Here is a 25,679-nt window from a genome sequence, read left to right as displayed (position 1 = left end):
GTAAAAGATGATAGTGTGTGCAGAATTAAATTGTTGCAAAAAAAAAAAAAAAAATTAAAAGTAAAAAATATAATACAAGCATCACTTCCCCCCACCCCCTCAGACTGCACAGCAAATTTACACAAATATTAGTGTATTATCAGCATTATAACAGGAAAGGTTTAATTTAACAGCTCACTAACTTTGGACATGTCATTACATAACAGCCAAGCAGGTGACTCACTTTTGCCAATTGCCAAGCTCTAAATCTAAATTTATATTTTTAATTTTGTATAGTAATACCTTAAGTGCCTGAAAAGTTGATTTGAATAAGGTGGTGGATTTCTGAACTGATATTTCAAACTTCTAGGCTGATATATGCCTTTTTTATAGTGATGATTTTCAACAGGTATTTTAAACAAATAAAAGGAACTGGTAAGGGTTATCTTCATGCACTAATGCATTCATCTCTTGTTAGAACAAGACTATAGGTTTTCTTCAAAGGTGATCCTGAAACTAGAGTTATGTAGCTTGATAAACAGTGGTAAATTTTTTGTTAGCTTTATATACCCTAAATCCAAAACATTTCCTTGAAATGATGGAATGGGAAAGCAGCAGAACTAAAATTTTCCTTTAAGTTTTTTTCCTTTAAGTCCTTTAAACCAAGTTTAACTTGGTCCACTGAGTGGAAATCTACTCAACATTCCCAACACTGTAAACATGCAGCCTCAGTCCCTACAGAAGGATTTTATGGCTGCCTGTCTAACGAAGACATCCTCTCTCTGAGGAACTTGATAAGGCAAAAAAACCCAACCAGAATCTAGGGGAAAAAATAATTACAGAGTGAACAAAACAATTTACATTGGACAGAAGTCCAAGGGCAGGCTACAGAAATAGGGGCTTAGAGTTTGGATAAACTCCAAGGAAAAAGGGGCGATGGGCAAATGCCCAAAAAAAGGGGAAATTTAACAAATAAAAAAGAAAATTAAGACATAGGCAGAAGTTATTAAAAAAGAAAAAGTGCAGGAGAAAATGGGCCTGCTTTATGATACACAGCAAAATGAAAATATGTAAATGTTAAACTGTTATAAAAAGAGGGAATTAGGGGGGAATTAAATGAATTTTATATATATATATATAAAAGTCTGTTTCATTCCTTTTTCATTCTGTCTAGTATTTTTTCTAATTAGCTCAGCATTTGTGGCTTTCAGTTTTGTGCTTTTAGTGATTCATTTATAGTGGGTTATCTAGGGCATTATGTGGTGCAAATACTAAATAACCATGATTGTAATTGGTTAATAGCCCAAACACCATCAAACATGGAGCTTCTGACACAATGACACGCTGCAGAGTAGCACACACCTAATGCACACAACTAATTCATCATCAGTGGTCAATCTGCAAATATTTCAGCAGTCACCACTGAGGAAGACAAAGAACATGGTGTATAGATTTTCCTTCTCTAAACAGGGGCCTGGGTAAAGTCCATGACAGATAATCTGTGATATAGGACTGACATTGCTTACTCTTGAATTAACAACATCTTTAAAGTCCAATAAAGAGTCTGTATCTGCAGAGCAATCAGCCTGACATCTTTAGCATCTGCTAAGATCACTTAAAGGGTGAGGAGGGGAAGAGAGACAGAAAAGGAAATAGGATGAATAGAAATGAGGTAAAGGAAGGTTATGAGGATGATAAACAATTGAAGAGTTGAAGTAGCCCTCTAGTCTAAAGGAAGAGAAGTTGGGCTTTTAATACACATTAAATTACCTCAAAGGAGACAAGTTTAAACACAGTTTCTGAAGATATATCTAATAATACTTAAAGAGAAAAAATATGCTAATAAATCCATGACTAAGAGTATCTGTAGGCACATAAAACTGTTAAAGCTGCAAAATCCTCTTAAAAAAGCCCCAAACCAGACGTATTAATAGCATGATGTAGTGTCCTTGTTGTTCCTGTAACCTTGTGATTGCAGTGACATTGCCAGAGCATAAGCAAAGGCAGCTATAAACTTTTCCATGTTGAATAAATTTTACATCCTCTGCTGCCCTGGGGATTTCCCAGTCTGAAATTTGCAGGATGCAGGTGACCCGGTTTTGAGCACAGGGTGTCTGAGCCTGCTGTGCTCTGCTGGCAGCACACAAACCTGGCTGCTCAGAGCTGGGCACAGCAGCTCCCCTAGGCAGGGCAGGGAGTGCCTACAATGATAGAAATGATAGATACAGGAAAACACAGGCCCCTCTGAGGCAGGCAGCCCACACCTGTGAGCCCAGGAAGAGCTCTGGTCCTCTGTGGTGTCGGGGTGGGAACAATGGAGGTTACTGAAGCTGGAGTCTAGAGTACACCCCTGGGAAAATACTCACTGAAGAACAGCTGAGAGGTGAGAGAAAAGGGACAACTGGGATTAATCAGAGGGTACTTCTTGAAAGACAGGATAGAATGGGAGCTGCTCCTCAACAGCTAAACAGGGAACAGGGACTTTTAAGTAAAAAATCAGTGAGATGTGTCCTTTAGGCTTGGAGAGCATCAGCCAGTCTGAAACACGGGAAATCTATTGCTTTTTCCTATTTTAACTACACCTCCTCTTCAGCAGTCAATACTTCTACCTTGGAAGAGCACCAGCTCCTGTATGCCAACATTCAGTGTGGTATATATTAAACCAATGGAGATAGGCATCTCCAGGAAATTGATTTTATAATGAAAGTAGTGCAGCGCTAACTGTAGTGGAACTCTAGGATGGCATTAAAATTGATAATAAATAACTCAATTTTCAGCCCAGTGGTGATAGAGCATTTAACACTAAAAATTCCAGTAGACAGTAGACTATGTTGTTTCTTTGTTTTGCCTTGCCTTTCCAGGGGACAGAGTGGAAATCAGAGAATCCAAGTATTGACAAAAGAGGTAGTACAGAACAGTGCCAATGGTGGGATTCAGGAGGAAAACAAAACAGATAAAAGCTCCTCAAACAGCAATCACTATAGCAGTTCTCTGCAGAACAGTGTGCTCCAACAGAGGTGTTGCAGAACCACGTTCTAACATTGTCTTCCACAAAAGGCAAGTTTTGGGGCAGGATACTCCGTAGTTCTTGGGACAGTGTGCTTAAAGCTCCTGTAAAAGTATTTCCTCAAAATGTGTTATTGAGCTTTGTCCATCTATGCTAACTGGTAATTTGACAAATGGATTATAAGATTTCAGTGAAAGTTTGGGTGCCACAATGTGCTACTGATGGCTAGCTGATGTAAGCTCTCTTAAAAGGCTAATGGAACAGATTCATAAGGCTAAATTAAAGCTCTATTTTCTCATCACATTTAACAATTTAACTAGAATCATTAAAAATACAACATTCTAGAAATTACAATAGCATGGACTTCACTACAAGCATCTGTGTTCCTGTAATGGTCCAAAACCTGTAGGTCAAATTAGATTTTGTAAAAGAGACTGGTTTTGTCCTTTTCATTTTGACTCAGTTACCCTTAATGACAAAAAAAAACAAAAAAAAAAGAAAAAAATAGTAAAATGCTTCATTCAGCCTGTAAATATTGTAAATTGTTTTTATGAATTTATTTTCTTTTAATTTTACTTTTCATCATTAAATTGTAAACAAGTTGATGTACTGGTGATGCACACTTCTGTACACGTATGTGGAACGGGCCACTTCACATTAAGGTTAGGGAATTTACTATTATTTTTTCCTTTAGAAATGTATTAGCTAGCAAAATTCAATAAATCATAAGAATGTTCCAATACACATTTAATGTTTGTATGATGTTTTCAGAAAAATTAATTTTAACAGAGTATCAGTAGGTCTTTGGATACCTAAAGATTCCACTTTGTCATTATTAATGTCTGTCAAACAGCACTATCATTTGAAAAGAATATTTTTAAAAAATATCTTTCAACGAAAAGAAACAAAAGCACTGTCTCAATGTACATATTTTTTTTTCTGGTTATTTTTACAATTTAAGAGTGTCACTGCTTATATTAGTATATATAATAGAATTGTTATGCAGTCCTCCCCTTTCAAACTGCTGTGTAATAATGATGTAGTATTCACATTTTATGCACTATGGAAGGATCCTTTTCTTGTTTTCATATACTGCAGACATGTACCTAAATATATATAAAATATGCCCGTCACTATGAACTGCTATAGAATTTTTCTGGTTTTGGATCATATTTGAATTAGCATATTATAAATATAAAAGCCTTTTGGTTTATTTCCTCCACAAAAGACTTGATTTAAGGTCAACATCACAAGATAATGCATCCTTTAGAGGGTTCCCCACTGCAATGCAGACTTTTGCTAAGATCAGACAGGCTGTGCCCTTGGCCATTCGGGAATCCCCAACTGGTAATTTGGCTTACAAGCCATTCTATTCATGACTCTAATCAATGACCTCTTTTTTCTCAGGCTAATGACAACCTTATGAAGCAGTATTTCTCCCATGTCTCTCAGAAAAAAAAACAATTAGCCATAGCTGCAAAAGCCAATGACACAAATAGATCCTCAAATTGGTTTAGTGATTGAAAACTGTGGATCCAAAAGGTGTCATAAATTACTTCATTGTTAAACCACTCTGATCTTAGATTTACTAGGAGACAAGCTAGTAAAATCAGTTATAATTTTTAGAGCAGGGCTTGATCCTGAGAGATGCAGACCAGCTGCAGCCTCCGTTGACTGTGCTGAAAACTCTGCAGGTCTGTCCTTCTCTCAGTGCTGCCCGTCACGTTTCTGTATTCCTAGTCAGCATCAGGCAGAGCGGGCACAAATGGCACTTTCAATAGACCTGCCTCACAAAAGCATCAATCTAATACTTAACAGAGCTGTGCATCTTTCCTTAGCAAATCTCTCCTGTCAGCCTCTCCTGGATCTTGTGTTTGAAGCTTTTACTTTTAGTGAGACTGCAGAAAGCCTTTTGGGAAACAATCCAAAAGTTTCTGTTGGGCACAAACTGAGTCCTTCTTAGATTTTGAGCCAATATTCTATTAGCGTTTCATAAAGCTGATACAGAAAAATAGGTACATCTAGTACTCATCTCATACTTTATATATTTTCATGCTGTATAAATAGATTTGTGTTTGTAGACATGTACTTCTCCTATAACACTACAAAGCTTTGTAAATAATGAACTTTCACAGATTTCAGACTAATCAAATTACTTCTTGCTAATAGGTATCCATGGAGGCTGCTCCCCAGGTTTTCTAATTTTGCTCATTATGTTTTCTAATTTTTCCAGAGAGACAACTCAAGCAGCTATTTGAAATACAACGGCTGTACCCAGCTGGCTTTTACTTGAGCAGTTGCTTTGATACAGTGTCACATGATGATACTCGTTGCTTCAGATAAATTATTCAGAAACTCCCAGTTGCAGTGTCCTGCAGTTTACCAAGCTATAGGAGAGTTTCACTAAGCTGTGATGCTGGTAGATCACAAAGGAATATGAATTTTGGAGTATTATACACTCTTAATAAGCTAAAATAACCCAGGTACTGGGTCACTAAGTTGCAATTAAACAATAGCATTCTTTCTCAAAAGGTTCCCTTAATGCAAAGTTCTCTTTTTTTCCTATTCTCTGTGCTATTTAAGGTTACTTAGTGGATATAACACATTAGCAAAATCTTCTAAAGCTATAAGTATTATTTCCTGAAATTCTTAAAATGGTTAATCTTGAAAAACAGTGTAACATTTTTAATGATACTACAGTGTTGATGCATCCCATTTCAAAATTTGGATGAAATGAATTTAAACTTAGCCTCAGTTTTTATCCTTTCATTCAAGTTCTTCAAAGCCATTAGATGGATAGATAATACCAGGGAAAATTATTTTTAAAACTAAAAGTTTTGTGTGTATATATATATATATATATATATATATATACTAGGAAATTTCCCCTTTACCTACAGTTTTTAACCGACCACAGTCGTGACTCCAGGCTCTATCTGACCATAACTCTATTTCCTTAAGTAGTAGATTCTAGAAAACATTCTCAAAGCAATGAAGTGAAGCCAGGAGCCTATTCCCTAGCAAATCTGGTTGTTGTCCACCTCTTACACAGCTCTTCAGTAGCAGAGCATCAACAGGAGCTTCACAGGAATAAAGGACACATAAAAGGCTCAGTGTGTCTGGCAGAAGAAAAGGAAGGTAATGCCTGCTGCTGCTGCTCTGTCAGACCAGTTTTGCTGGACATCCCACACTAAATAAATTTCTCTGTCAATCCCCCAGTCTAGTTGCCTCAGGACCTATAAAGGGGAAGAATTTTCCTGGAGTGCGCCGAGACTGAAGCAGAAAGCATCTCATGTACTTCAAAGACCTCCATGTCCCTCTCACCCAGGGTTGATCCCTGCTGATCCCTTCAGATCCACCTGGGTAGACAAGGGTGTCAGAAGGAAAATCCATCTCATTTAGCATAAATGCTAAAGGTGGGGTGAAACACTCTTTGGAGGTGTCTACAGAGTCCCTGCTGTCCAGCTCTGGATTTCAATACCCCACTTTTCCATTGCTAACTTGGGCCAGCTGGTTTCATTTCTGTGGAGTAATTAAATTCAGCTAATTAAATGGAGCTGCTGTTACCATGCATTCCTAAAGCCTTCTTTTCAGAAACAAGATGATTGTATTAACTCTCTTTCTGGCTCTTTTAGTACAGATTTAGTCCATTTTACTGGTGAATAAAATTACGCAAATAATCATCTTAAGGGATCAAGCATAAAGAAGGTAAATAAAAATTGCCACACGTTCCTTCTCAAGATCTTTTGATTCTGAAGTCACTTTTCTGATTTTGAGATATTGATGAAAGACTCAGAAAGCTTATTCCAGAAAATCAAATTAAAACTGCTTGTGTGAACCTGAACAACAATCTCATAACACTAAGTGTTAAAATGGACGATTAATTTTAATCTCCATAAATGCAAAGAAATGCAGAGAGCGAAAAAAGAATGCTAACTGTGCATACACACATACGTAATGATGGGCTCTAAAGTAGGTATTAATGCTTAGAGAAAAGATCTTCAAGACACCAGCTTAAGCCCATGGGTAGTCAAAAAGAAAACATAATGTCAGCAATGTCAGGAAAGGAACTGAAGCTAAAACAGGGAACATCATTATGCCATCAAAAGTGCAATTACACCCTGAGTACTGCGTGTAGTTCTGGTCATTCAACCAAAAAACAGGTAGCAGAACCTGCAGAGGTGCTGGGGGGCGGGGTTAGATAATGCTGCCAGAGATTTGGAAGACCTCATTTGCCAGTGTGAGATTTTGTGGTCCAGGGTTCTCCTGCTGAAGAAATATCACATAAAGGGATATGATAATGTACATGAAACCTTTCCCAGAGGGTGGAAAAGTTTAAATGGCTCTTAAAAGGAATTAGACACATTTAAAAAGGACAGTTAGAGCACAGTGATCCTGAGACCATCACCAGCTCAAAGATTCTGTAACACAGTGAAAGATAAAAGTAGGAAGGTGCAAGAGGAGATTATGCCTGCCTTGTTTCTTGTAGCCTTTTCTCAACCATTTGCTCCAAGCAGTACTTAGAGACAGGATACACATTAGACAGAGAGCTATTCTGAGCCAGTAAAACAGATTTTGTGCTCTTATTATGCTGTCCTCACTACGTGTAAAGTAGGAGTTTATCTTTATTCAGCATAAGATTCAACTTTCCTTCAGCTACAGAATCACAATAAAAGACTCCAGAATTCTGTTTCTAAATCTAACAAGCTAATATAAACAAATAGCCCTAATTCACTTAATAATGTATTATTTTTTAAAACAACATAAATGGTTGCTAAAATGGAAAGAAAACTATGTTTAATTTATTCAGGAATAAAAATTGCTTTCAAAGAATGTGTGTGTCTAATTTTTCTGGTCAGATACCACACATAAATTTAGACCAAAAAGAGTTCTACAGCTCCTAATACAGATATTTATCAAAACTTTTTGTAGGACTATACTTTCCCTGACCACATTTCATGAAAAAAACAGCACTGAATATGCTTGAAAGAACTGCAATATATAGAGCTGCTTTTAGACAACCCTAGTGCATTACTCTGGTGCTGAAGGTTTGAGGGAGTTGACTTCCTCTATCTTCCAAAAAAAAAAAATTATATTGGAACACTTCATAGAGAAAAAAATACAACTTAAAACTATGTTAAAGCCCAATACAAAAACAACATTCTATAAAATTCAAGGTGAGATAGGAATGCATAATTTTAGTTTTAACAATAGCAAGGTATTTCTCATCTCTCATCAAGGACTCTCATCACAGCATGACAAAATTCCCCATTGTATGAATGAAGCAGCCTAGGAACACCTGATCCAGCCTAGGATAACCTGATCACAGTTATCCTTTTAGTTTAACTTTTTTGATGAGCAATTCCCAAAGGCAATGTTTAAAGTTAGTGCAGGAAATATATCTCTGGCATTAAACTCAAAGACTTGCAGTGTTGGAAATACATTACACAGAAGGAGAAATTCCAAGCAGAAATCCAAAATTCTTTCAACCAGTTTAAAGCTTATCTTGCTTTGCTTGGTGTGTATGAATATATGCAAAGCTGAAATAGAATTTGGCTACACATAATGTTTGAAAAATAAAAGCTGTGGCTCAGTTCTCAGAAGGATCAAATTCACGGCAGCATTATTTCAACCTCAAATTCAAGTCTCTCAGCTGATGGGCACTGAGTCATGTGAAAGGCAATGTACAGCAGTGAAGCTGAAGGGCAATATTCCCAGTTCAAACATCACCTCTCAGTTGCATGTGATACTAATGAATATCAATATTCCTCTTATCTTATACAGCTCCCTACAGCAACATCAGTGGGAGATCTGCATACATAAGGAGAGCAAGGCAGCAAAACACAGAACCTGCAGCTCAGAAGTTACAGTGGTTAGAGTGGTAGAAAGAGCTAGATTAGGTCAATAGGATGAGATGAGCATGGCCTCACTATTGCCTAAAGTTTAAGTATTAAATGAACTGCACTGATAACAGTAAATGCACTCTGAAGTATGTGCAAATTCACTGCCTCTGTGTAACACTGCACATGCAACATGAACATAAAGCCCAATTAACCTTCCTGGGAACACAGGTTTTATTTTGCAAAGGACATTATATAAATATCAGCTCCACCTTTCCACCAGACAAACATTTAAAAGGTTTTCTTATTGAGGTTTCAAAGCCTTCTCTATTTTTAACAACAATGTCTAACTTAATTACTGTGGCAATAATGGGGAACGTTTACTATCCCAGAAAAGGAATAAGAATCTGCCATTATATCTCTTTCTTAGATTAAGAACTATGTAACAAAAAATACCCTGACACACTAAGTATTCTAGCTGGGCTCTCTATCAATTATTCCAAGGAGAGAAAATTTATTACACTATTTGAACCCCAAGAACAAATGAAGGAATCATTTCAGAATCAGATCAGTATCTCAGAAATGATGGTTGGCAAAGAAGTGTGTGGGGGGTGAGGGTGGCATTAATTTTAGTTTTGTTAGTGTCCCAGTAATCATGGGAACACTCATGCAATTTTCCCATCAGTCATTAATTGCCAGTGACCACTGCCACAGTCATTCAAAAACAATTAGAAGTGAGAGAAGGAAAGTGTATCACAAAGGCACAAACAATCCAGAATAACCACTGCTGGCACATACATTTTAAATGGGGATTTCACTGCCACAAGAATGCACATTGTTCTCTCTGGAAAGAATATTCATGAGGATGTAATTACAATATCTGGTGTTGCATAAACAAAATCTCAAAAAGCACATTCCTCATCTGAATAGGGAGCCCTTCAAGTCAATCAATGATGGAAGCTTACACTGAGAAAAAGGCAAATCCTCCCTATAGATGTATAATCTTTCCACCTAATCCAAAGTTCTTCAACAGAAGCTGTTCAGTGGATTCTGAAGAAGTCCCCTATCACCTTTCATTAACTAAGTGTTTGTTTGGCCTTCTCTAAACAAAAAATAAATCAGCAGGGCTCTTTCAATATTAATCTAAAAAAATTAGCAACAAGAGGATTTTCTGCCTTCTCTTGTAGTAGTGTCACTTATAAACTTACTTGTGCTTAAGTAAGAGATTAAAGTTTGTTTAATATTCTTTATCCATAACAATTTATTCTAATTTTGCTTTTGCCTACCTAGTGATAATGCAGGTAGAAAAAAATCTTCATTTCTTTACTAAGGCAAATGTTCCTTAACCTCAGAACTGTATTTCTTGCAGGATTAATATTAGGAGGGGGAAATATTATTTGTCTTTGTTCCTTGACAGACCAAATTCTACTTTTTAACCATGTATTAGATTCAGTTATTGAAACAATATAGAATTTAAGCTGGGCATTATGAAACTTTAATGAAATAACATTTACTGAAATAGATCTAAGACTGTATTTTTCTATGCAGCATTACCTGTTCAATTTATTTAAAGAAATTTACATGTTAATAAATGTCTTCTAGTTACAATCAAGAATTTTATAAACAAGAATTGTTGTGTAAATTCCAGCAATCAGTATAGAAAGCAATACTGTTATACCTGCCATGATCTTTTCACTAGACCAACAAAAGTCCAAAACTAAATTTAACTTTTCAAAAATTAACACCCACGTTTAATGAATAATCTAAACTATTAGATTTAGGAGATGTTAAATATGACAGCATAAGACCAGACAGTGTAGAGAAGAGTGAGAACAAAAGGATGGTGAGACAAAACTAAAACTGATAAAATCCTTCAAGAATTTAAAAAAGAGACAGGAAGGGGACCAATCTCAGAAAGTTCGAAGAATTTTGAAAGTCACCTATGTTGTGAAGAGATATGTGTTAAACATCATGTGTTTAATAGTTTGCAAGACACACACTCTAAGGTATTTCCATACCATTTTTCACTACTCACCAGAGCAACATTTTATGATTTTGTATATTAATGTAGAATTTGCAAATATAGGCTTATTATTCAGTTATGAAGAGGAAAAGTAAGTCAAATATTGGAGGGGACACAAGGGCCAGGCAGAAATACCATGCCACAGAAAGTGACCATAGAGAACTGAGAGCTAGAAAATAAGAAAATATCTGTATCTTTGAACAAAGTGGACCACCTGAAAATAATGGTAAGTTTAATGAATACTAATGGAGCTACAACTGGCAACAGCCTAATGGTTCCCACTAAACCCACTGAATAAACAGTGATGAGACTGAAAGGTCTACAAAAATATCTGCCCCAAATCACCAGTGAGGGCAGTCCTTTCCCACTTCCATAGCTGAAAGAAACTGAATAATTCCTCTTGTCCAGTGGAAGAAAGCAGAGGATCAATTGAAGACAGAAACCCTTCAAATATGAATATCTGAATAAAACAAAATATATAACAAAATACAACAGTCCCAAAATAGCTAAAAGTGACTTTGTCCACCCTTTGTCCAAGGGTAAAAATTTCTAAAAACATCACCTATGTTGAAGATAAGATAATGGTCAAGCAAAAGCCACAGCATGAAAAGCATGAGGACCATCCTGTGAGAGCAGTGGCAGACACTGTCAGATTCAGTAGTCGCATACGACCACAATGAATGCTGAAATATATAATTGTTTAATTATGCAAGTGATATACACTTATTCCAGACACCTTTTTGAACAGAAAGAACAGGAATTTCAGATGTGGATCAAATGTTTCTATTTCTGTCACTGGAAAAATGGAATGACTGCAATTTTGTTAAAGGAGTGAAAATTGTGTTCCTCTGTAAGGAAAAACCTTGCTCCCTCAAGTAAATATTCTGTTACAGAGAAGGTAAACTATGACTTTAAATTCTCTAGGCAAAGATTTTTCTTGTGAAAAGTAAAACTCACAGACTACTTAAAAGAAAATAGATAAGAGAAATCCAGCAGGGATTGAAAGAGGAAAAAGTATTTAAAAAATATAAATCCAACTCTTCTTTAACCTTTGCTCCCTCCTTCCAAAACAACAAAACTTTTGGACAGAGCAATTCATGTCCTTCACCGTGATGTCAGAGCTGAAAGATTAAATAAAAATTTCTACAATTAAAATATTTCTCAAAGTTTTCAATCTATTTAAGCAGAAGTACACTGAAACAAAGTCCAATGTCCAGTACATTTAAGTATGCAGACAAAAGAAGTTGTTACCTCTAGAGTGAAGCAGAACAATGTTATTATTGCAGTGTCAGTATAGGAAAGATGTAGGTTATCAGTAGTGATATGTTACCTTGACTAGGTAATTTCTCAGGCAAAACTGCTAGTTTGAGCTATTGTTAATAGTTTTGATAGTGAGATATGACTTTTTTCCCCTCGTATGAAACTTTTCCCCTTCTTCATGTATCAATAGGAAGAGGATCCAACAGAAGAGTCCGGTGCTTCATCTTTGTAGGGGAAGATCCCTGGGCAACCTCCCAGTCCCAGGAGTTACCAGAATCTGGCCTGCATGGCTACAGAAATATGCACATATTGATGTGTAAGTAAGGCTCATTTGTGTTTGTAGCAAGTGACTATATTCATCTGGAATCATTCTTCATTTCTATGGCCTTTTAATTTTTACAGTTGCATAGATAAAAAGATCCAATGCTTCATCAGAATGTGTAATCAGAAATTATTATTTTGATGAAATATTACACTGTATTCTCTAGAATGTAATTACATATAAAGGTTTGATGTTTAACAGAAACAAATTCTAACATTTCTTGTCAGGATTCCAAAATCCTGCCTGTTTCCCTTATCAGTCCTTTTACTAGGTCTCAGGATTTCCTCACATCCAGAGATACTTTTCCCTCGTGTTTCTATGCTGAAATAATTCTAATGCATAAAGACATCAAAATCCAAATATTTTTTATATAGCTAGCAACACATTCTCCACATCTCTGCTTTTAATACTTTCCACCTTTATAGCCACTTATCCTATTCCAAAGCCTTCTACTATGAATTCTGCAAATGCAGTTCCTCCCTTCCCAACAGCTCTGCAATATCCACCATCCACACACTAAGTGCCTGTGCCTTCCTCCCACTCAGGCAGATACACTTCTCAAAAAACTTGAAATGTTACCACGGTTTTTCTCCTCTGTCCCACAGACAGTGATTATCTGCCTCTGGGTCTTTGAGGGTATTAGTCATGAAAGACAGAGGCTTTTTAAAGTGCTGCATTATCTGTCAAGTCTTGAATACAGGATATCTGTGCTCAGACAGGATTTCCCAGTTCTATTTAACAGGGACTCCAGCACTCATTTTCAGGATTTTAGGCTGGAGTCAAAGACCAGGTGTCACAAAAGGAAAATAACTGAGACCTTTTTTAAAGCATACTGCAAAAATAAAAAGAAATGGAAATAATAAATACAAAGAACTCACTTAATATTAAGACAAAACCCTGAGGTACTTGTATTTGTGAAGCTCAACTGCTAATGGAACAGAAAGGTCTGAATACATCTTCCCTTTAATTGTAATGCCTTGTAAGCAAAGAGCAGTCAAGGAATGTTTGAATTAATGACAAATACTCTACCTTTAAAGCTATCTGCAAAATAACAAGTGTTACTACAGATTTTAGCAAGTCATTGTATTTATTTGGCAGCAATGAACTTCAAAATGATTGCCAGGAAATAGCCAACCACTCTTTGTAACAAGTCAAAATTTCCATCAAAGAACACCAAATTGGTTTTTGGCTTCTAAATTTGATAAAATTGCTGGCTTTCTAGATGAAATTCAAAATGAGATGATTATGAAGAATAATTTTTTAAAAGGAGAAGATTGACATTCCTTTTTTATTAATGATCTCTGTTAAAAACGAGAGCTTTCATAGAAAATCAGAGGGAGGAGAATAATAAAGCCAAAGGTAGCTGGACATTGTAATGATATAATCCCACAAGTCCCACATTGTTAAGTCTATCACACTTCATAGTCACTCAGAAGTCAGAGACTGAAGCTATGGAGAGAATAGGATTAAAAACCATGTATGTTGATTTCTACCTATGATTAAACAAGGTGCATATTTCAGAAGGAATTTCATCCTTTTGTTCTTTACTGCATCAAGGCCTTGATCTTTGCATGATGTGGTGGTGTGAATTATTTTCTGTGTGAAAAGACAGGACCACTCCTTTCAGTAATCCTACGAATATTTCAGGCCACCTCTATTCTCACAGCACAGGTTGTTTGTATTTTAGTGGCAAAAGCCAACCTCATGCTGTCAATGAGAATTTTGCTACTTGCTTCAGTGGTGAGTGGAATCCAATTTATAGCTCATTAAAGATGTGACTTGTTAAAACTCTGGTCCTGTTTCTCCTGATGAGTTTACAAAATCTCCCTCCCTTTATAAATTTCATTACACATTCTAACTGAAAACTACTAAAGCTTAGCCATTTAACTTGGCAGCAAAATGAAAGAGAGATGCTCTCAGAAACTGGATGTGAGTAGCTTCAGCAGCTCCAGCAGGAACTCAAGCTACCATAGCCATTCTGATGTGGTCGTGTAGCCTTGGACCACCTTTCAGTAGCGCTGTAGTTTAAACTGTACTGTCATTTCAGCTCCAGTGTGCTGGCCCTGTTTTGGGGTATGTCACCGGTGAATGTGATTATTTTATTCTGAAATTATATTATAATTTGAAAAAGTCTTACAAAATAATAGTAAACCTTTATTGCTGTTAGAAAATGTATTATTCACTGTATCTTACACCACTGATGAACATGCTGTGTTCCTTACAGGGGGCATTTGTTAGACACGTTATAATACTTTACACATACAGGGCCATTAGCAAAAATAATATTTCATATCTCTATGAACCTTTCCAGCTGTGAATCTCAGTGCACTTTACAAGCCAATAAGCTTCACAGGCACATGAAAGATGTGTTTGCATGACCCTCTTTCATAAAACTCAGAAATTTGTTTTCATGAAGCAGTTAGAATGAAAGCCTGAGGTTTTCCTTAGGAGAGACCATGGGACAAGGTAGTAACTTCCTCAACCTGCATTTAGCAACCTCTAAAATCCTCAGGTTGCTGGAAGCATTGCTGTGGGTTGCCAATACCTCCAAAGACAGGGATGCTTGCAGGCTGTGTGCTGTGACAGCAGGCAGCTATGGGATGCCTCTGTGTCCCTGGCATCTCCCCATTTAAATGCACTATCTGGGTGAGTAGTGGGAGCAGTGAGTGCAAGAGAGCCAAGTGCTCACTAAATACTCAAGGAAAATAGAAGGTTTTTCCTCTACTTTTACTCCTTTTCCTTGCAATTACCAACTCTATTTAAGATTAGTGTTAGCACTCTGTAGGGATTTCTGTGGCTGAGACTGTGAGAAGCTGTAATGGTTCTGAAGGCAAAGCAATACTTTGTAGTCCATTACAGCTTAAAGGATTTATCTCTGACGCTGATCAGTGTCCTCCAAGGAAGCTTCACTCTTTGCAGGACCTCCCCCAGGGAGATACCAGGATGTTGCTCGGCACACAGCCAGCCAAGGTGTGTACACGTGGACAGCTGATTGTCTTGAAACTTATCCAAGAATGATGAATTACTCTTATAAGCTGTGTCACTGAACCAGGTTGTCCAGAGAAGTGTCTTCTGAACTCCTAGGAAGAAAATCTAATGAGGTGACCCTTTTCTTATTTTTATTATCATTATTATGAGTCTGGCGTGGAATGGTGTTTTGGTCAATGAATGCCAGATGGTGTTGCCAGCATGAAATGCCCTTCCAAAGGTCATAACAGTTCAAGATATTTTGTCATGGTTTAATTAACCCAAAATTGAAAATGCAAGCTTGAGAAAACCATGTCAATATGTCAAGAAATGACAGAAAAAAAATCATTGTGATCAATATTATTACAAGTAATGCCAGCTCCATTACAAAACTGATTAAATAATACTTAAAATAGGATTAATAATCTGCAAAAGGGAGTTCTAAGTAAAAACAATCAAATAAAAACCTATTTGTAGGAAAGTATTTATCCTCTACAACTTGCCATTAGAAGGCATCAGAAAACATAACCAGTATCCATGTAAGATAAAAGTTCACTACATGGCTTCCAGTGAGAAATATGTATAAGGGAATCAAGAAGTAATGCTTTGCCCATAAAACCAGCATGCCTGTGCCCAAAAGCATCTATAAAATAAAAAAATGAAAGGTTGGTACATCTTACTGCAGCATATAAGGAATCAGGTAACCAATGATGAATTCTGCAGAAGAGCTGTGTGGGGCAGTGAGAGCATCAAAGGTACCACCTGTGACTGCAGGAACGGGGATACATAACCCAGCGAAATGGGATGGGGTAGGGTTCAGTTCAGCATGAAGGCTATGAAATGCAGCAGTCTGTCTGCATACAGGTGTTTACACAGGTGAATCAGGTGTCTGTGTCCTCTAAGTGCCAAAGCTGAACTGACATTCACAGTCAATGAAGTATAAAGGCAACTCGGCTCACCCTACACAAACATCTATATTTTGCAGTCAAGTTGGTGGGTGTAGAGGAGATGGAAAGAGAGATGACAGATGAATGCTAGGTGAAATCAAAGTTTTATTTATAGTTGTAGGCCTACTTGTATTTGAAAACTAGGGGATAGGAGAAAGAAGGTTGACATAAAAAGAAAGAGAGGGTTAAGAGTGATAGACACTATGGCTTAGGATGGATTAGTAATGAAATCAGAGAAATTTTTAGAGGAAATAAGTGAAACTTGACATATCTGATCCCAGGAAATTTCAAGAGCAGTTTAATCCCCAAACTGGAAACAGAAGAAATTGTTGATATTTCTCCAGAATAAAAGTCCCCTAAAATGAATTAAAGAATTTGAAAAAATTAATTGCTACATTTTTTAATGAAAAATGAACTTTCTAAACCCTCGATATTTCATGTCATTACAGCTCAGCTGCCTTTCAATATTAAACTACATTTCTTACTGCCTTTTGGGACTTGTCATTCTTCTCCATATTCTTTCCTGAAGAACAGACTCAGTTAGAAGACCACTCACATAATATATCTGCAATCATGCAAAGCCTGTGAATCTGCTATGTTATATGACTTTACAGGAAATTTAGCAATGAGGGAATCTAGCTCACAGATGTAAAGGGGGCAGAACTATAACTTCTCTAGTTACTCTACACATAATAATTGTTTTACCAATTTTGGTGTGAAAAAAAATAATTCAAAAGTAGTATTTAAATTCAGAAAACCAAAATATTTAATGTATATTTTCAGGAGGCAATAAAATGCCAATTATTTCTATTAAGGTCAAGACTTTCTGGAGGAAATCAGAAATGTGTAAAGATTGCAGCTGTTATTGTAGAACTGCCAGCTATTACTTCTTGCTATTATGAAACTCAGATTGGCACCATAAAAACAGAGAAGAAGAGGCAGTTCTTGCTTCAAAGTCCTGCCATCTAAGTAGGTCTGGAAAAGCATAAGTCAAAGTAATTTGCTGAAACTCACACAAAAGTTCCACAACATAGAGACAGAAATGAAGATCAGCACTTAAAATCTCCTGACCTGCAAAGGGCTTTAGAGCAGTAGGTGTCATTAAAGAAAAACAGAAAGAGTCGACAGCATGCAGGTGAAGAAAGCTTGACTTGGTAGAGATCGTCAATCTCTTGGCAAAAGCATGTTAAAATGTTTCAAGAGGAGGGATGAGCTGGAAGGTTGACTCAGATTTTGTGAAAGGAAATGAGCAAGCACGGGGATTTGCAGCTACAGAAGCCAGAGATAATGAAGAAATTATATTTGTCAAAGGAGTATTGAAGAGCAGAAAGTGGAAGAGAGGAAATGCCTGGAGCAGAGGGGAGTCTAGAACAGCCTAGAACATCAGGACTCTGGTATTGTACTCTGCTTGGACCTTGTCTGGTGTGGAAACTGCATGCTGGTGGCAGAATGAAGAAGGAGGACTTGGCAGGATTTGCACTGAAAGGAGAATACTAAAGTTGGGTTATTCACAATGAAAACCTGATAGCAGAATCTGGTAGATGATAAAGACGTCATAATGTATCTCAGAGAATCAATATGAGTTTCAGATGTGACAAAATGAATGTCAGTGAAAAGCAAGAGTTATGCATATAGTGATAAAGCATCAAGGTAAGTATCATTTCCTACCTAAACACTGATGTCTTTCTAAAATTTTGTATCTCTGAGAAAAATGTGCCAGAATAAATCACAAAGTGTAACAGAAAGGGTGTTTGGCATAAAAAATTTACGAAGCCATAGCTGAAATTAATTCTTGAAGTCAGATTAAATTTAAACGAAAATTTCAGATCCCTGTGTGCCATAGCAAAGTCCTTTGAGTTGGACCTCCATGGCAAGGTATAAGCATTTTAAGGCATATAAGTGATTTTTAAGAACTTTTTCCTCTGCAGGTATTGGATTTAAAAAAAAAGACGAATGACAATTTTGAAAAACAAGAACCTTAGAAAAGAGAGGATGTTGGAAGAACAATCACTGTAAGAATAGAAAATCTCTCCCTAAAGTCTTTTATGCATCACTCCAAGTACTTTGCATTAATGAGCTGAGCAACCTTAAAAGAACAACATGACCCAGCATACAATAGTGATTCAGTAATCCAGTAGTCAAATAACTATAAAATAATTCTATTTCTTTAATGCACTGATCTTCATTTTAAATTGTTTCAGATACTTAGATATTTTTTTTAATATCTCAGTGCTGTTCTGATATCAGTATACAATAGTTAACAGGAAAAAAAAAAAAAAACAACACATATTTACTCCAAGTACCTCTGTGCAATGTTACTCCACAGATATTGGTGGAATTTTTTTCCTGCTTTTTCCACTAGCATTTCTAAGAAGCCAGCTAAGGAATAGATTCACATAAGTAATGTGAGAGATTAAAAAATCTAAGCTCCTGTGCCCTTGTTTTGTTTCAGTATCAGACCTCTATTGTAATCACTGTAGAATTTAGTCTGGGAGCTCATGTTGTCCGTGCTAGAATAAGCATCACAAAATCATTCATGTAATTTCTGATGTCAGAAGAGAACGTCAGAATTGCTGCTGAAATAAAGCAGTGATTTTTGGAACATAGCAATCTTTCAAAAGAAAGCCATTTACAAAAAAATCCAACCCAGGAACATTTTTTTACCAAACCACTGACCCTGCAATTCATATGGCCAGTGACTCTACAGTGACTTCTTAATCAGCCCTTAGTTTCCTTTCTGTTAATAGTATTTACATTAACCAAATGAATGTCTTTTGGAAAATTTAAAATAAAGCAGATGCAGTACATGAAAACATGAATATATTTAAAATACTTAAAAATGCTTTGAATTAAAGCACATAGCATGCATGCATTTAATGCTCTGTATCTCACAACAATAAAATAAGTAGATGTCTTTGGAAATCATAACAACTGACTAATCGAACTGACATGGAAGTATAAAACAATGAAAGAAAACCCCCATATCACAAATAGATCAACTGCAACACATTCTTGCCTTAACTTTATTAAATGATACTGATTACTGATAAACTTTACCAGAGAAAAATTAGAAATTGTACTCATATTATTTGTATTATTTCAGATCTCTGAATCTGTCAATATAATCTCTCCTGCACAACAGCTCCAGCTCCTTTAAACATCCTCAGCAGTACGTATGCTTTTAAGTTTTAAAGCATTAGCAATGTAGCACCCCCCGAATCCAGCCTTGAACTCTGACAGACACTGATCTCTTTTCTCCCTCCCACACCCTGTTTTATCAGACACTATTTTGTTTAAATTGGCTACTAAATAGCATAGCACTGTACCTTTAAATACAAATCAAACAATATTCATATTCCCACGGTGCTGCTAGTTTCCCTTATGCATTGAATCGCCTGTAGATTAAAAGCTCAGAATCTGAAAAGGATTCTGTTCTGCAGACCAAAGTTCTCTGTAGGAGATGAGGGAGAGGGTCAGTCCCGGAGTCACACACACAACAGGCAGAAAACACACTTGTGATCCTCAGCTTTGGATAGCATCAGAAAGGGGAATAAAAAGCAGAAACACATGGCACACTGAGAACTGGTATCACTTATGGCTTCTAACCAAAGCAGCAATTAAACACCTTTCATCATTCCCCCAAATGCCTGATTTTTGTACGAACTGAAAGACACACACACACACAAAGGAAAATCCCCTCTGAACAGCAAGGAAAACTTAATCACCTACCATTTTCTTTGCACTCTTCTGGAGGTTTAGCCTTTTTCGCAAGTCGTGGATCCAGCCATGATGTTGTCTTTGTGTTATGGCTGAAAAGAAACGAGATCACTCTGAGCAGACACATACTGAAAGGAATCAAGTTTATTCCTTAAGAAAAAAGGGTTAGTCCAACAAAATTGCAATCGATACACTTAATTTGCTTACTGGTTCTAAGTAGCCCTGAAGGAGGTGTAAGAGTAATTGTGCAAGGCAGTTGTAAATTTGGCAACCTCAGCTCCCTGTCCTCAAAGCAGCTATTTTTATTAAAATCAACTAGAATGTTGCCAAGTTAACCTCATTGAAAATGCAGAACTCATCCAGAGCAAAAGGAATTTATTACAAATACAGTGTTCTCCCGTTGATCGAGTACAGGCGACAGGATTCTGTACCATTCTCACAGTTTTAGGATAGAATTATTTTCATCTTAAACCTGTCCTTTTCATAAATACAGGTTTTTTATTTCTCTCCAGCAGCAGTGACAAGGCATAGCAAAAGTGATGCAAATTACAGCATGCTCCTGCAAAGTCTACATTTCCGGACAGGGTGATTAATGATACTTTGTTTAACAAACCTTTATCTCTCCATATATAATCCTTCTATAGAGATAAAATAGATATGCACAAGCTGAATGAATCATGTGGCTCCTTTCTATACTCAGAATAGATCTTTGAGAAATCAGCCATCAAAGAGCATTGAACTGGCACAAATTGTTTTCTGGGAGATTATTTTGCCAAATGAATTGATACTTGGCACAGCTAATGAGACTTAAAGCCAGATCCTTTCAATGTATACCTTACCCATAAGCAATTAAATTTGGAGCCAAATATTGTAAATATATTAAAGAAGACTATAAAACAGAAAAAGATGTGATCATTACTCCTTGATTTTTGAGATGCCTTTCCTATAATACCATCATTCAGAGACACTTCTAACCCATGTTTTATTTATCTGATACATCCTAGGAGGAAGCTCATTCTATAAAATACTGAATTATTTAATTTATTATTAATTTACTGCGTCATTTTAAAGTGTGCTTACAACTTATAAACATTGATATAAGGTGTACAAAAACAGAGGACTGGGCAAAAAAAATGAATTAAGTTGCAATTGTTTGTGAGCTTGTTAGTTACTGATACAGTCCATGTGATCCCAACACTACTGGTTCCCCTAGGGAAAAAATAAATTAAATAGAACCAATTCCTTCTCCCACCTTGTCTTCCATGGCAGATAAATTTTCCTCTGCCTCGATTTCTCTCTCTCCAAACAGTGACAGTGCCTACTTCTCAGCAGAACTGTCACCATGTTAAAGCTTCCTCCACATTTTGAATAGGAAAGAATGTAGATCAGAGTTATGCATGGATAAAATGGCAACTAAAATGAAAATTGAGGCATTTAAATTATTTTTTCTTAAAAGCATTATCTAGTCTAGAACACCATACATGATAGGTGAAGATGATAAACAAACCTTCAAAGGGAAATCTTTGAGAGCTGAACTATATTTGCAGAGTATGAAGTACGATGAGCCAAAGGTAAGGTGAATTTGAAATGATGCCAGCAGCCTGTGCTTGATTGCAAGTGTAACTAAGACACTTTCTCAGAAGCTCTGGCTGCCTGTAGCCTCCTGTAGGGTGCATTTTTATGCTGCAGTCACAGCCCAACCACAGCTTGTGCAGACATACTTGAGCTAGTTTTAAATTAACTGGGGGAGATGCTCCAGCAGTGTCAGTGCTGTAGGATGGAGCTCAGCATGGGCTCCTCACCCCAGCATCCATCCACTGAGCTACTTGGGTGCATCCCAAGCACATGCTGAGCTCCACACCACCAAGGACACCCTGGTAGCAGTGCCAGAGTTCAGAGTGAGCTTGGACATACCTGTGGGATCTGCAGTTGCATCTCTGGAGTGTGGGCATGTCTGGACAACTGCCACTCTCTCCCAGCTCTTAATTCTGAATTATTTTAGGGAACCCCACTGACTGCAGGGACTAAATTAGAATCACAGATAGTTTCCTATGTCTTTAAAAGAGCAATATATATGACTACTACTAGCAATGTTTCCTGTGGTATAGAGCAAACCTCAAAGCCTTTTACAAAGGAAATAAAAATAACCACTTCTGTTTCAGAGGCAAGAAAATGGAAACACAGAATTGTGAAGTTACTGTCCAGAGCCACCACACAAGTCAGTGACACCAGCAGTACTAAAAGCCAGATCTGTTGCAAGTCAACTGGCCAATGTCCACCCATCAGACTAGGCCAATTCAAAAGCCCTGAAAGTGCCGCGATAATATTTTTAGAAAGCGTTTTCAAGTATCTGCAAAACAGGTGCCAAGCTGAAAACAAGCCCAATTCCATATCAATATTTAAAAATGTAAATTAGTTGAATTACAACCTTCAAGGCTTTTCTTGAAACTGAGAATGGCAACACTTACCCTTCCCTTTAGCATAAATGTGCCTTCCACAAACCGCGCAGGACTGATGTCCCAGTTTTGTGCAAGATGGCCATATCAAACAAAACCATAAAAAACATTAAAAAAAATCAACAGCTCTTCCAAGAGAAGAGTGATCCTTCAGTCTGCAGTGAAATTTCACAGAATGGAGATAATATTTCATTTAGATCAACCCTTACAGCACTCAATGTCCTCTTCTAGGTGATATTTGTCAAACCTGTTCAGCTACTTAGTAAAAGCAAAACTCATCCACAAGAACTTTTGGCTATGACAAATAATTGCAGGAGCAAAGAAGCTTTTGAAATTCATCCCTCTTTTCTTTGCCTGTTATCTGTGCCTTTTCTCTTTCCCTGCCTCTCCACTATATAATCTATACTAAACATACAATGCAGTGGGATTAAACAACTCTTGCAACGGGACTTTAAAGGCTTCTAGACTTCTTCTAGAGAAGTGCTCTAGTGGGTAAAAAATACTTTCCTGCTCTGAAGGTAGGACTTGAAAGAAGGCAGAATCAACCCCACCTGACTTCTAACACCTCCACAGTACCATCAATGCCCCCTTATGATCTTCCTAGAGATCATCATTCCTTGGATCATCTTAGCAACCAGGTACACAACACACAATCCTTCGAGGACAGACATGACTACCATCACGTTGCCTCAGTAAAAAAGGGAAATGAGTAGCTCTGTAGTACAGCATCATGTTTTTTATTCATGTCTACTTCTGTCCTGCATAGGAGGTTTCCTTGGAAGGGTGTTCCAGTCTCCCTTGTGTCAGCTGTTCCCCCTTCAGCTCTGCAAAGGACTAAAATCTGTAAAAGTTAAATAGAGACAACCTTTATCTCCTAAACTGTTTTTAATATAATTTAAAGGAAGCCTTTAGGAGAGCTTCAGCTATGGGAGAGGAGACAGAAGGAACAGTAAATTGCTCAAATTAACACTAATGGCAGAAGTAACATTAACACTTATCTGCTGCATAAGCTGTGCACACTGAATGCTTTTTAAGCACTAAAAACCTTGTAGGGGACATAACCTGCCTACCTCACCACTAATCATGTGTGCCCATTTGGGAAGTCTTATAGACAACCAGAAGGAAAAGGGGCTGGGGATTTACAGATGAGTCATGAATGAACTGCAGATGAATTGCAGCAGCAGTTGTGGAATAAATGCTCAGAAAGGCATTTGGAGTTGTCAGTGATGGAATGAGAGTGAAGTGATGCAACAAAAGCATCCTGTGAGAAATACAGATGTGGCTCCAACAACATTTTACACTGGCCAATGCTTCATTACTTGGCCATAACTATACCTTATCATTAAAAACATGTCTAGAAAGCCCATCTTTACATAATTTCAATGATTTTGATTACTAGTTAGGACTACTGAGATAAGTGCTGGCAAATCAACAATGCATGTCTTAGAATCTCTAAAAATCAATAGTAAAAACCTAATTTTTGAAACTTTTAAAGCAAAGCTTCCTTAATAAAGGATCCCATTGGTCTTGCTTCAAGCAGGTGGAACATGGAAGAGCATAACTTTTTAAAATTCATCCAAATTTGTTACCTATGCACAAAATAGAAACTGCATATAGGCCTGAAGTATATTGTGGTGTTTTTTGTTTTTTATTTTTAAAGGTCATTCAGTAAAGCAGTGGAGCTTAATATTTTAGCCCAAAGTCAATAAAATAATTATTGCTGAACTAACTTAAATCCTCCCTCTTTTCCAAGTATTTGCACCTAGCAGAAACAGTTTAATATAATCACAGTCATCTGGTATTAGTTGTACACTATTTTAAATATATGTGGAAAAAATGTTCTTCAACTGGTTTAAACAGAGTGAAAGAAAGCACAGAATACTCCCCAGAAGCCTTGAATCAACCTCATGTTCTTCTCCAGATTTTCTTTGTAGCTCTGCTTTTAAGGCTTCACAGGGACTGTTTAAATGCCTCTGTTCCCTGTCAATAGCTCTGGAGCTGGGTACCAGGACCAGAGGCTTTCTGGAACTCTCATTGGACACTACTCAATACCTTTAGGAGTAAAAAACATTAGGAGTGTGGCTTTTCTTATCTAACAAAGTGTTATCATTTTATTATAATTATTTGTTAGACAGTATATTATTTTATGTAAGATTTGACTATAATGGATTTCTGTTAACAATCTGTCAGTTTAAAGCACTTTGACAGATAAAGTTTCTTGTACTAACAAAGCCTTCAGGCAATCTCTTGAAACATTTTTGAAGGGAATATAGGAAGTGCTTACTGACAGGAATAGCCTTAATGTCTTTTAAAAGCACTGCAAACCTAGTCTAAAATGTGCATCTTGCAAGGTATGTAACTTGCATGTTATCGTGAAAAGCATTTCAAAATGGGCATTTACCAGTGTGCTGTTTCAGTGTGTTTGGGGACAGCACATATGGGTTTGCTTGGGCTTTTATTGTGAACACGTTACATTTAAGCTGGTCCTTGATCTAACAACTTGAGCAGAGGGCATCATAAGAGAAGAAAACCACAGTGCTCTGTAGGCCCCCTAACTTCAACAGTTCTAACTTCTCCCTCCCTTTTCTCTGTGCTGAAGCATTGTGTATCTGCAGAGATTTTCAAGCTGCACAATAATGATCTTCAAGTAATTTATGTGTGGAGGGACTTGGATAGGAAAACAGAGCATTAAACCAGCAATTTTGCAATCCATCCATTGTGGGATGCTACCTAAACTTCTTGCATACATGTAGGAGCCAGAACAAAAGGAAGCTGTCCTCTCCTGGGAGAGGTTTGCATGGCAGCAGCTGTGACTGCCAGCTTGCCTTGCATTTCACGATGTGCTCAGAGTTCATGGTCCTTAAGAGACCCAGGCTTGGGAGTTCCTATCCTGTGAATCTTAGATGGCCTTGGGCAGTAGATAAGCACTTATGCACTCAGCCCAGAGACATGGCACTGCCTCTAGGCATTCGAAGGAGCAGAAGATGCTTATGCAAGACTTTTTTTGGAATATATAAATGCCTAAAGTCTCCTATGGTAATTTCTGCTATTGAAGTAATTCTCTTTGACTGAGGCAGTTTAATTTCTGACAAAGAATGGGCTTCATCCCATGTGACTACAAAAATTACATAGCTAATTGTGTAGGATTCGTCTCTCTTCAA

At 37.1% G+C, this 25,679-nt stretch overlaps 1 protein-coding gene across 2 annotated transcripts in view; it reads right to left on the bottom strand.

The window, feature by feature from the left end:
* Positions 1-25,679, bottom strand: part of LOC131572977 (membrane-associated guanylate kinase, WW and PDZ domain-containing protein 2) — a 706,094-nt gene that overhangs the window by 204,235 nt on the left and 476,180 nt on the right. For both annotated transcript variants that reach the window (XM_058826448.1, XM_058826449.1), the window contains exon 6: positions 20,075-20,154. In XM_058826448.1, the coding sequence (XP_058682431.1) occupies positions 20,075-20,154 (80 nt within the window). The remainder of the gene's footprint in view (positions 1-20,074; positions 20,155-25,679) is intronic.

This window comes from Poecile atricapillus, chromosome Z, assembly GCF_030490865.1.
Source record: "Poecile atricapillus isolate bPoeAtr1 chromosome Z, bPoeAtr1.hap1, whole genome shotgun sequence".
NCBI classification, from domain to species: domain Eukaryota; kingdom Metazoa; phylum Chordata; class Aves; order Passeriformes; family Paridae; genus Poecile; species Poecile atricapillus.
The sequence above is the reverse complement of the archived record's forward strand: the minus strand, read 5'-3'. Positions and strand labels throughout refer to the sequence as shown.